Source organism: Phytophthora cinnamomi (assembly GCF_018691715.1).
Source record: "Phytophthora cinnamomi strain GKB4 chromosome Unknown Contig100, whole genome shotgun sequence".
NCBI classification, from domain to species: Eukaryota; Oomycota; class Peronosporomycetes; order Peronosporales; family Peronosporaceae; genus Phytophthora; species Phytophthora cinnamomi.
Window position 1 is genome coordinate 511,298 of NW_027151033.1, and position 9,890 is coordinate 521,187.

General features: G+C 59.1%; 5 protein-coding genes across 5 annotated transcripts; 3 read left to right on the forward strand and 2 right to left on the reverse strand.

The window, feature by feature from the left end:
• Positions 1–81: 81 nt before the first annotated feature.
• Positions 82–952, reverse strand: IUM83_16628 (Golgi apparatus membrane protein TVP15; the record flags this gene model as incomplete). Its single annotated transcript, XM_067941525.1, has 4 exons — positions 82–267; positions 349–445; positions 522–644; positions 714–952. 4 exons carry the CDS (start codon positions 950–952, stop codon positions 82–84), a joined length of 645 nt encoding a protein of 214 aa, XP_067783211.1.
• A 444-nt stretch (positions 953–1,396) lies between these two features.
• On the forward strand, positions 1,397–2,614 carry IUM83_16629 (Mitochondrial Carrier (MC) Family; the record flags this gene model as incomplete). Its single annotated transcript, XM_067941526.1, has 4 exons — positions 1,397–1,459; positions 1,543–1,573; positions 1,627–1,700; positions 1,814–2,614. The coding sequence occupies 4 exons, from the start codon at positions 1,397–1,399 to the stop codon at positions 2,612–2,614; spliced, it is 969 nt and encodes a 322-aa protein (XP_067783210.1).
• An 866-nt stretch (positions 2,615–3,480) lies between these two features.
• IUM83_16630 (Dual specificity phosphatase) lies at positions 3,481–4,782 on the forward strand (the record flags this gene model as incomplete). Its single annotated transcript, XM_067941527.1, has 1 exon — positions 3,481–4,782. The coding sequence occupies one exon, from the start codon at positions 3,481–3,483 to the stop codon at positions 4,780–4,782; it is 1,302 nt and encodes a 433-aa protein (XP_067783276.1).
• A 101-nt stretch (positions 4,783–4,883) lies between these two features.
• Positions 4,884–5,558, reverse strand: IUM83_16631 (histone H3 K4-specific methyltransferase SET7/9 N-terminal domain-containing protein; the record flags this gene model as incomplete). The annotated part of the gene is made up of 3 exons (XM_067941528.1): positions 4,884–4,989; positions 5,073–5,307; positions 5,384–5,558. The coding sequence occupies 3 exons, from the start codon at positions 5,556–5,558 to the stop codon at positions 4,884–4,886; spliced, it is 516 nt and encodes a 171-aa protein (XP_067783277.1).
• A 119-nt stretch (positions 5,559–5,677) lies between these two features.
• IUM83_16632 (Actin-related protein 2/3 complex subunit 3) lies at positions 5,678–5,935 on the forward strand (the record flags this gene model as incomplete). The annotated part of the gene is made up of 1 exon (XM_067941529.1): positions 5,678–5,935. One exon carries the CDS (start codon positions 5,678–5,680, stop codon positions 5,933–5,935), a length of 258 nt encoding a protein of 85 aa, XP_067783275.1.
• Between the last annotated feature and the right edge of the window lie 3,955 nt (positions 5,936–9,890).

Genomic DNA, 9,890 nt, shown 5'->3' on the forward strand with positions numbered 1-9,890 from the left:
CAGAAAAAGCTGATATATAACCATGCAGCTTAGCTCTCACTTCCGTGTCCTAAGGCCGATGCATAGCGCCGCTGTCGTTGCTTACACCGACACGTGCGACGGCTGAGGCTTGGCCGGCGCGGTGGTAACCACGGGCACAGGGATCTGCGGCTGCTGCTGGTTATAACGGAGCTCGGGCATGGCCTCCAGGTCCGCCTCTTCCTGCTGCTGCGCCGTCATGGTGGCGGCACCCGTCGGCTTCAGCATGGCAGCCTTGTAGGCCGGGTGCTGCAGATCAATAGAATGCGGCAACAGTTCCCGTTAGACTTTGGAAAATCCAAGCTCAACTAACCATCAAGTCCAACGTACTCGTTTGATGAGGAAGAAGTTAAACAGGGCCAGGAAGAAGAAGCAGATCCCCAGAATCCAGCCGATCCAGCCCTGCGAGATGGCCAGGAACGCGATGCTACATGACGACGGCGACAGTGCAACGTAACGTTAGCCACAACGGAGAGCAAGCAACGCCAGCAACAACCACGCACCAGAGGATGTAGGACGCCTTGCCCGTGGCCGAGAACATGAAGCCGAAGTTGACCTTGACGCGATCCGCGATGGACGGGAAGCGCTCGTGGTTCTCGATGAAGGCGAGTCCAGCGCTCAGGAACCTGCCACAACAAATGAACCTCTCGCATCAGCCACGTCCTCGCCTGCAAAGTCCACAGAGCAGCCCGTACATGATGTAGATGATGACGAGGAAGTGCGAGTAGCTGGGCACCTGGAACATGCGGAAGAAGCACGTGACCCACAGGCCGCCGGCGAACACGAGGTTCACCAGGCGCATGTAGCCGTTGATGCGCGCGATGTCCGTGCCGGAGATGCGGCGCTCCAGCTCGTCCGTGCGCTCCTTGAGCGCGGCGGGCATCTGCACCTGCGAGATCTGCGACTTGAACTGCGTCGAGAACTGGCGCAGCATCTCCGCGGCGGGGGCCGTGGCGGCACCTTCAGCTCCTGCAGCCGCGGGGCCGGGGCGGCGGCAGCGGGGCGGGCGCGGCGCGGCGGGCGCCGCAGTCGTCGAGGCTGAGGGTTCCATCATAGCGAGCGGTTTCTTCCTCTCTGGACTATGGCTGCGAGTGACTGCCGAGAGAAAGCACCGCTTTCCGCGGAGGCGACCACTTGGCTTCGCGGCGGGGACTCACTGCACAGCCATACAAACGCCCATATGCGGGGATCCGTTGGGAATTTCCACACAATCTGGTCGCGGAAAATATGGTCCAAGCTTCCCGCACACGTGACATGGCTACAGTTTCGGGTTTTAGAGGTTTCGACCAATCCCACCAGCCGGCACCGGCGATTGGACAAAATAGACGTATAACGGTCGCCGCGCCGTTGACAAGCTGCAACAGTGCAGGCGGGCAGGATGGACGAGACCGCCAAGAAGTCCGTCGCGGCGTCTGTGGGCGCCGTCATCACCTCCTTCGCGGTGCGTGCCAGCAATCGAGATGCAGACTTTGCTAGGCTGCTCAGGTGTCTGACGTTGGTGCTATTACGCTCGCGCTGGTCCAGATCACGCGTAAGACCGACAGCTGCCCAGGGGGTTAACATGCAGCGTAGCGTTCCTTAACTTTGTCGTGGTGCTTGCCCTCGCAGCATTGGAGGTGGTCAAGACGCGCCTGCAGGTGCAGGCTCCAGCGGTGGTGCACGCCCCGCCTGCAGTACAGAAGGTTGGTCAGCCGCCGTGTGTGTTTACCAGTGCTGCCAAGTGCTGAAGCTGGTGTCGACCAGATCTTGGCAATCAATCAGCAGCACCTGACTAACTGGACGTCGTGGCGAGCAGTGCCCGTACTACAGCTTCTCCAATGGCCTCATGGACACGATGCTGCCCAAACAGCGGCTGCTGAAGCAGTGCAAGTGCTCGCCGGAGCAGATCTGCTCCCCGCCCAAGCCGAACAGCACGCTGTTCACGATGGCTCGCATCGTGCGGCTGGAAGGACCACTGGCGCTGTACGCTGGACTGCCGCCGACGTTGCTGACAGCTATCCCATCGACCGCTGTATACTTCACGTCGTATGAATTGCTCCTAAAGCGGCTGAAGACGACTTTCCCGGAGCAGAACCACGGACTGCTGGCGATGGCATCGGGCAGCATGGCGCGCGCGGGGGCCGCCACCATCTTCTCCCCGTTCGAGCTGATCCGCGTGCAGATGCAAGCAGTTGCCAACGCGCACCCATTTGCGACGTACGTGCACCAGGTATGGCAAGGAGGAGTGCGGCAGCTGTTCGCCGGCCTTGGCGCCACGCTGGCCCGGGACATTCCGTTCTCGGCCTTCTACTGGTACGGCATTGAGACGTCCAAGGAGTACTTGACGGAGCGAGTCCCCATCGCGGACGCACAGCGGAGACGCGTCTCGGTCGCGTTCATCTCGGGCGTGCTGGCCGGTGTGCTCGCGACTGTCGTCACGCACCCGTTCGATGTGATCAAGACTCGGTCGCAGCTGGCCGTGTACTCCAAGGACACAGCTCCGGCGCCGTCGCTGCGGCAGCTGCTTCGGCATATGTGGGAAGTTGAGGGCGCGCGGGGATGGCCGCCGGGCTGGTGCCGCGGGTCGTCAAGGTGGCGCCCGCGTGCGCCATCATGATCTCCTCGTACGAGGCCACCAAGCAGGCCTTCAACGTTGACTAAGGAAATAAAGCTCGCATTATCATAGACGAAAATCACCAAACAATCCAAATACGGACATTCACTGGCAATAATGAGCTACTGTATGAGTCGTTGCCCACTCATTGCCAGCAGGCAGCCGCGAACACGGCTTCGCTGCCGCGCCGCGCAGCTCTCACCAGGTCGAGTGATATCGTTGTAAGCCACAATTTTGCCCCAGATTTGCTCATCAAGGAACACGGCGCCGAGCGCGGATACTGAGACCTAGTCAGGTGTAGCGGCGCCACCAGAGCACCGAAATGGGCGGCCGCAAAGATGCCAAGCCCGATAGATCCAGGGACGCGTGTGGGCGGTGGCGGCCCAGCTACAAGGACCGAGGCGTCCATGGTGGCCGCCCCATGCGGACGCGGGTACTCTTCGCGCGCAGCATTTGGGCCGCTCGCGGCAGCGGCAGCCGGCGCCGCCGCCTCATGGGGCAGCTCCACATCGGCTGGGCGCAAGTGCATCTGAGTTTGGCGGCCACAGGCTGCGGCCGCTAGCTAATGCTCGCGCGCTTGGTAGCCATCCTTTGCCGCGCGACGGCGTGCGATTAGCCCACAAATTGTAGGCACAGGGCCGGGGTTGCCCCGACTAGCTCGCTGACTATAAACCTCCGGCCTCGCAGAACGCATACCGCTCCGAGGCCGGAGCCGATGCCGCGCGGGTCTACCACGACCTGTCAGAGACGATCCGGGATAGCCTGGGCCGATCTCCAGAGGACAGTCGGCGGCGGCGGGCGCCAGCCTCAATTGGCATTTGGCTCGGTAGGTGCCACCTCCGCTGCCACGTAATAGAGGAATAGTAGCCATGGTCCAGCTCGACGAGCCGCAGCAGCCGCAGCAGCAGGATATGAAGCCGAAGCCGTTCGACGGCACCGCCAGCGGCGTCTCCACGTGCGTCACGGGCTCCAACCGCTCGGTTGAACCCGTGGCCGACCCGGTGCTGGAGGCGGCGTCCTCGCCGTCGCACTCGCTGTCGCTCAGCTCCTCGTGCCTCTCGTTCGCCTCGCGGAGGCTGCGCAGGAGGCGCAACTCGCACAGCCGCGTGCCGCTCATCTCGGTCACGTCGCTCTACAACCGCCTGCAGACGACGGGCGTCGTGCTCGTGGACTGCCGTAAAGGCGCCGAGTTCACGGCCGGCCACCTGCCGGACGCGCTGCACTGCCCGCACATCCACACGGGGCCACACCTCACGGCGCTCAGCTGCGCCGGCCAAGTGGCCAAGACCGTGGAGGACGTGCTGGAACTCACGGAGAACGACAAGCTGCGCGAGAAGCTGGAGCGGAGAGACCTCATCGAAGTGGTGGTCATTGGAGGCAACCACACGGGCGCGTCCTTCCTCTACCGGATGGACTGGGGCTACCGCTTCGCCAAGATGCTCAAGGAGGAGGGTCGCGTCTTCTCGGTGCGGTTCCTGGCGCAGGGCTTCCCTGCCTTCGCCAAGAAGTACAGCTTCATGCTGGTGTCGTCGCCCTGGATTCTGCCCGATACCCAGGAGGCTGATAGCAACACAAGGACACAGGAGCAGCAGGAGGCCCCAGAAACTACAGTGTCCAGCCCCACCTCGACCATGCACTTCCCGAACGAGATCGTGGACGGGTTCCTCTACCTGGGTAACTTCTGGCAGGCCAACTCGCCCGAGGTGATCGACGCGCTGCAAATTACCCACGTTGTCAACATGGGTGCCATCACGGACCAGCGCAATAAATTCGACCACGTCGAGTACCTGGATGTGGCCATCAAGGACAAAGTGGATGTGGACATCGCACAGGAGTTCGGGCCTACGATTGAGTTCATCCAAAAGGCAGCGGAGGAGAATGGCCGCGTGCTGATCCACTGCGTGCAAGGCGTGTCGCGCTCGTCCACGATCTGCATCTGGTACGTCATGCTAAAGACCAAGTGCACCCTGTCGGCCGCCTACAGCCACGTGCTCAAGTGCCGACCGCTTATTTTCCCCAACCGAGGCTTCATGGCGCAGCTGATTGCCAACGAGCGCGAGCTCTACGGGGATCAGAGCGTCATGGAGGACGAGCTGGAGCTGCTGCAGAATGGGCTCCTGCCGCCGGTGGACCGCAGCGGCTCGGCGCTGTGCCAGACCTTCCTCCCGTAACCATCCACCACCATATTGAAGTTGACCCGCAACGAATTGCCATCTATAAGAATATATATTATTGCCACACCACCACCTCAAGTGTATATCGCTTTTCTGCTTCACCTCAGCGTGTGGAAGATGCGGCCGTTGTCATACTTGCCGTTGAGGAAGCGGCCTCGCCACTGCACACCGTCCTTGTCCACATACAGCCCCCCACCGTGCATTCTAACAGCAAAAGATTCCACAAACAAGACCCACAAATAAGAACCTGGTCCAGCTATTCACCACAAGTTGAAGTTGGCACGTACTTGTTGAAGTGCCAGCCGCCTTCGTAGTACGCGCCGTCGGCCCAGCGGTAGCTCCCGACTCCGTGGAAGGCGTTGCCCTGGAACTCTCCGTCGTAGCTCGCGCCCGTGGCGAAGCTGTACACGCCGCGGCCATGCATCTGGTCGTGCAGCCACTCGCCCTCATACTTCTCGGCCCCAGTCCAGAAGGAGCCGTGGCCCTGGCGAACCACTTTTCCACCGACCAGGCAATACTCTCCTCTGCAGCGCACGCGAGCGTCACGGGCAACTTCAGGAGAAGCTAATGCGCATGGACTAACGCTACGTGGACTTACTGTACTTGCTGCCGTCGCTGAACGAAAAGGTGCCGGTCTTGACTGTCTCGTCGTCCTCCTCTGCTGGCTGCTCCTCCTCGGTTTTCGCTGCGGTGGCCATGGCAGCAGCCGCCGCTGCGGCGGCGGCCTTGGCATCACCTTGTCCTGCGGTGGACGCCTTCGGCTTCGTTACCATGCTGCTATCCGCTTGGAAGTGAGCTTCGCCCGATGAAAGGACGCGTCGGTTCACGTGCATTAGACCCCTCCAGCTTCCTGCCTACTACTACACACACACGAGATACAGCCCCAGAAAGTATGTCGCTCCAGGACTTTGTGCACCACTACGAGATGGAGAGTCTGCAGCTGGGGATCACGGCGCGACGAGATGTGACGCTGCGTATGATGGAGTTCTTCCCGTCGCCCGAGGACGACGGGCTCAGCAGCAATTTCCAGGCCACTTCCCAGGCGCTAGCCGCTCGCCGTACAGCTGAACGCTCCAAGAATGAAGAGACCGGGAGCAACGCTTGTACTGGCCGGCAACACGCGCGAGGGCTTCCACCACCGACTGCGTAACATCCAGCTAGTGGCGCTGGCGAACGCGCTGCACAAGAGCAACGTGCCTGGTCTCGTTGGCCTGGATCTACGCTACAACTACCTCGGCGAACACGAGGACACATCAGGGCAACGCCAAGCTGATAATGGAGGTGAGGATGAAGACGAAGGAGCACGCGACGAGCGCGAGTTCCTTCTGGAAACCGCGTCAAGTCTTGGCCGTCTATTGCAGCCAAGTCCATCGTACCCGTGCCAGATCGCCGAATTGAATCTGCAGGGCAATCGTCTTGGCAGCGAGCTGCCGACTGCTATGCACAGCGCTCGACGCCGCGGGCTCGGCTTCTCCCTTACGAAGATTAAATCTCAATGGAAACCCGCTGGGGTCAATGGGAGGACACGCCATCGCAGCGCTGCTTGCGTCGAGCTCATGCCCGCTGCAGGAAGTCGACGTGGGCAACACTGAGCTTGATGTATCCAACCTCATAGCCATTGCGCAGTCATTGCGTGTTAATCGCAGACTCGAGGCGCTAAACCTGGACAACCCTATCATACGCACCAAGGAAGAGGAAGCGATCCAGTACATTGGCAAAGCGTTGCAAGTGAATCGAGTGCTTACGAATCTGAGCTTGGCCAAGTACCAGATATCCGATCACGGTGCGCAGGTGCTCGCCGAACGCCTACTGGACAATCGGTCGCTACGGCGACTTGTACTCCGCGCCAATCGGATCGGAAGTACCGGTGCTTCTGCACTAGCGGCATTGCTGCTACGCCACCCAATGCTGGCCGAGTTTGATCTCAGCGCCAACCGAATCGGGGATGCCGGTGCGAAAGCCTTTGCACAGGTGCTACGAGTCAACATGGCCACGCCTCTGGAGGTGCTGTCACTCTGTTCTACATCTCTCACTGACGACGGAATGGCAGCTATTGCAGCAGCTTGTCTGAATCCTCAGAAACCCGAAGCTGGATCCCGTCTGCGCTGTTTGCTGCTGTGGGGAACGTCTTCGGCCCCAAGACGTCTCCGCTAGTGCTGCAGCTGTGCGAGCCCGGAGGCCGCTTCCACGAGAGCAGCGTTGAGACCGACTTTTACCTCGTCTCGTCGACGACGAAGTGCTCGTCGCGCACCAGGAAGCCTACCACTTCTCGCAATTCGCGTCGCCGAAGAGGTAAGATGGGACTGGCGAGTTGCACCAAGCACTAACCTGGTGAGGGCATACTGATAGCAGTGTACTGCATTTGAGTCTTTTAGGAAGACTTTACTGATCAGTGATGGCGTTCAGTTAATCGCTAAGTGCGAACCTAGGCAAAACTCGACGACTAAGTTCGCAGTCTGCCTAAGACCGATCTGGTTGGCCGATAGGCCGACCAATCAGCTAATAAGAAAATTCCCCATATGAATCCTAGATTGATTTTTACAATTCCGCCTAACCTCATATTTTGATCAGCGGTCAAAATGCTCCGTCGATTCCTGCCCCGACGCGCCCGCATCGCTGTCTCCCACGCAGCCCCAAGGCGTCCGCCAATATCCAAGCTAGTCAGAAGTCTTTGCAACTGCCTTGTCAAACCGCACACGAAGTATGGAGCTTGCCACGCAGGTATTCATTTTATACGCTCCATTAAAGCGCTCGACTTCATCGCGGTGGTTTTCGTCCACTGAAGCCCCTTCCAGCACCGAATCCTTCACTTCGTTGGCCGATCAAGCGCAGCGAGAGATTAAAGTGATCCACGACGTCGTCGTCACCGCCCACAACAAGCAAGAGCTCGCTGCACTGCGTGAAGAGGCTGCTGCCTCGGACCTTTGGGACGATGCGGCTCACGCTGCGGCGGTGGTGCAACGACTGGCTGCGCTAGAGTCAAGAGAGACGAGAGCTGGTGAGCTGCATCGCCGTTTCTTGGATACGAAGGAGCTGCATCTGATGGCAGCGGAGGAGACGAACCGATGCTTCGGGACTGTGTGAACGCCATGGCCACAGTTCACGCTGACGCACAGCAGCTCAGACTGGAGCTGCTGCTGTCGCATAGAGCGATGGCAGATCGTGTTTTGGAGATCCAAGCAGGCGCTGGGGAACCGATAGTTGCGACTGGACGGCGATGCTGGCGAGGATGTATGCGCGCTGGGGCGAGGCTCGTGGCTTTCAAGTGCAATACGCCGATGAGTCTGCTGGGGAAGAAGCTGGGTTCCGGTCGGTGGTTTTACGGCTAGATGGCGCGTATGCGTGGGTGGGCGAAAGGTGAAGCTGGTGTGCATCGACTCGTACGCATTTCGCCGTTTGATAACGCAGGAAGGAGGCACACGTCTTTTGCCCAAGTGCGTGTGTATCCGATGGCTGCTGAAGGCCGCTCAAGTGAAATTGAGATCTCGACCAAGGATCTCCGCATCGACACGTTTCGGTCGTCGGGTCCTGGTGGGCAGCACGTGAATACGACGGACAGCGCCATTCGAATCACTCACTTGCCTACGGGATTGTAGTGCAGAGCCAATCGGACCGGTCGCAGCATCGCAACAAGGCCGAAGCGCTAGCCATGCTGCGTGCCAAGCTCTACCAGCGCAAGCTCGATGAAGAAGCCCGCAAGAGGCAGCAATTTGCTCAGGGCGGAGAAAACGCTTGGAAACCAGATCCGGTCTTACGTTTTGCACCCGTACCAATTAGTGAAGGACCATCGCACAAATTACTCGGAAGGGAACACGGCGCTGGTTTTAGATGGTGACATTGACCATTTCATCGAGAAGATGCTTCTTCACCAAGCCGCATCCAGCAGTACTGACGGGATTCCTGGCGAGAATGAGTAGATAATTTCTATATATTTACTTAATGGCCTCGTAGTGTTTGCTCCTTAGCTTATAATCGTGTTGTCCTCTCACTTATCCATGACGAAGGAGTGTCTTTCGTGTCCACGACTATCAGTTGCCACTAAGCCCCGGGAACCTGTGTGTCGACGAGATGCGGCATTGTCAGCGACGCGACGAGCGATCTCGACAAGAAGAATGTCGCGTTGCCTAGAGGAAATTACGTGGGTGTGTTCTGCCCAGTCAAGCACCTCGCCAACCTTCTTGGTCACCACATCGCGCTCCTCAACGGTACGGCTGAGCATAAAGGCCTGCTGTAGAAAGGAGATGTCCATCTCACTCGGCTTTTGCAGCCATGGTTCACCGTCGATCTGTACGGGGAGCGTCTCTTTTAGGGTCAAGCTCACCGACTTCGCCTGGCATAAACGCACAGCCTTGGAGGCCCACTTGCATCTGGCCAAGGTGCAATGTGCCATACACAGCCACAACGTCTAGCAGGCCGTCGAGGGGACGATGCGCCGAAGTGCGTGTTGGTATCAACACTGTCAATGCTGCTCGCTCGGCTGCGGTCATCGTCGTCATCAGTCTCGCTGGCGGAGTCGGAGTCTTCGTTATCAGATTCCGCGTCGTCATGCCAAAGCTTGGATCCGCCACCGTAGCTGTTAATGTTGAGCAGAATCACGCCCTCGGTACCTTCGGGTAGTGCAATGTGCTTACCATCGCACACGAGATCGATCTTTTCAGGCAGTCCAGCACACGTCCGCACGATGAAGTTTTTGGCGCCGAATTGACTGTACCACAGCTTATTGACGAACTGGCTCATGAATAATCCCGGCGAGCGTTCACGCTGTTCGTGAAACTCAAGCGCACTTGAGCATCCACACCAACACCCAGGTAGTTGTTGAGAACAACACGCTTCTGTGAGTCGCCGATGTTCACTTGCCATCGGTCCAAAGGCTGACATGAGCTGCTTCGACCTCGCTAAGAATTTCACTCACATCGGTAGGAGCTGAAACCCAGCACCCCAACCAAGCACACGAGCCAAGTCGTTGCCGGTACCCAACGGTAAGACAGCGATTGGTGGTTGTCGCGCAGCTCCGATCTCGTCAAGTGCCCCAAGTACCCAGCCAGTTCCGTCGCCACCACAGACCAGAATGCGCAGTCGCGGAAGTCCGATAAACCTACGCAAAA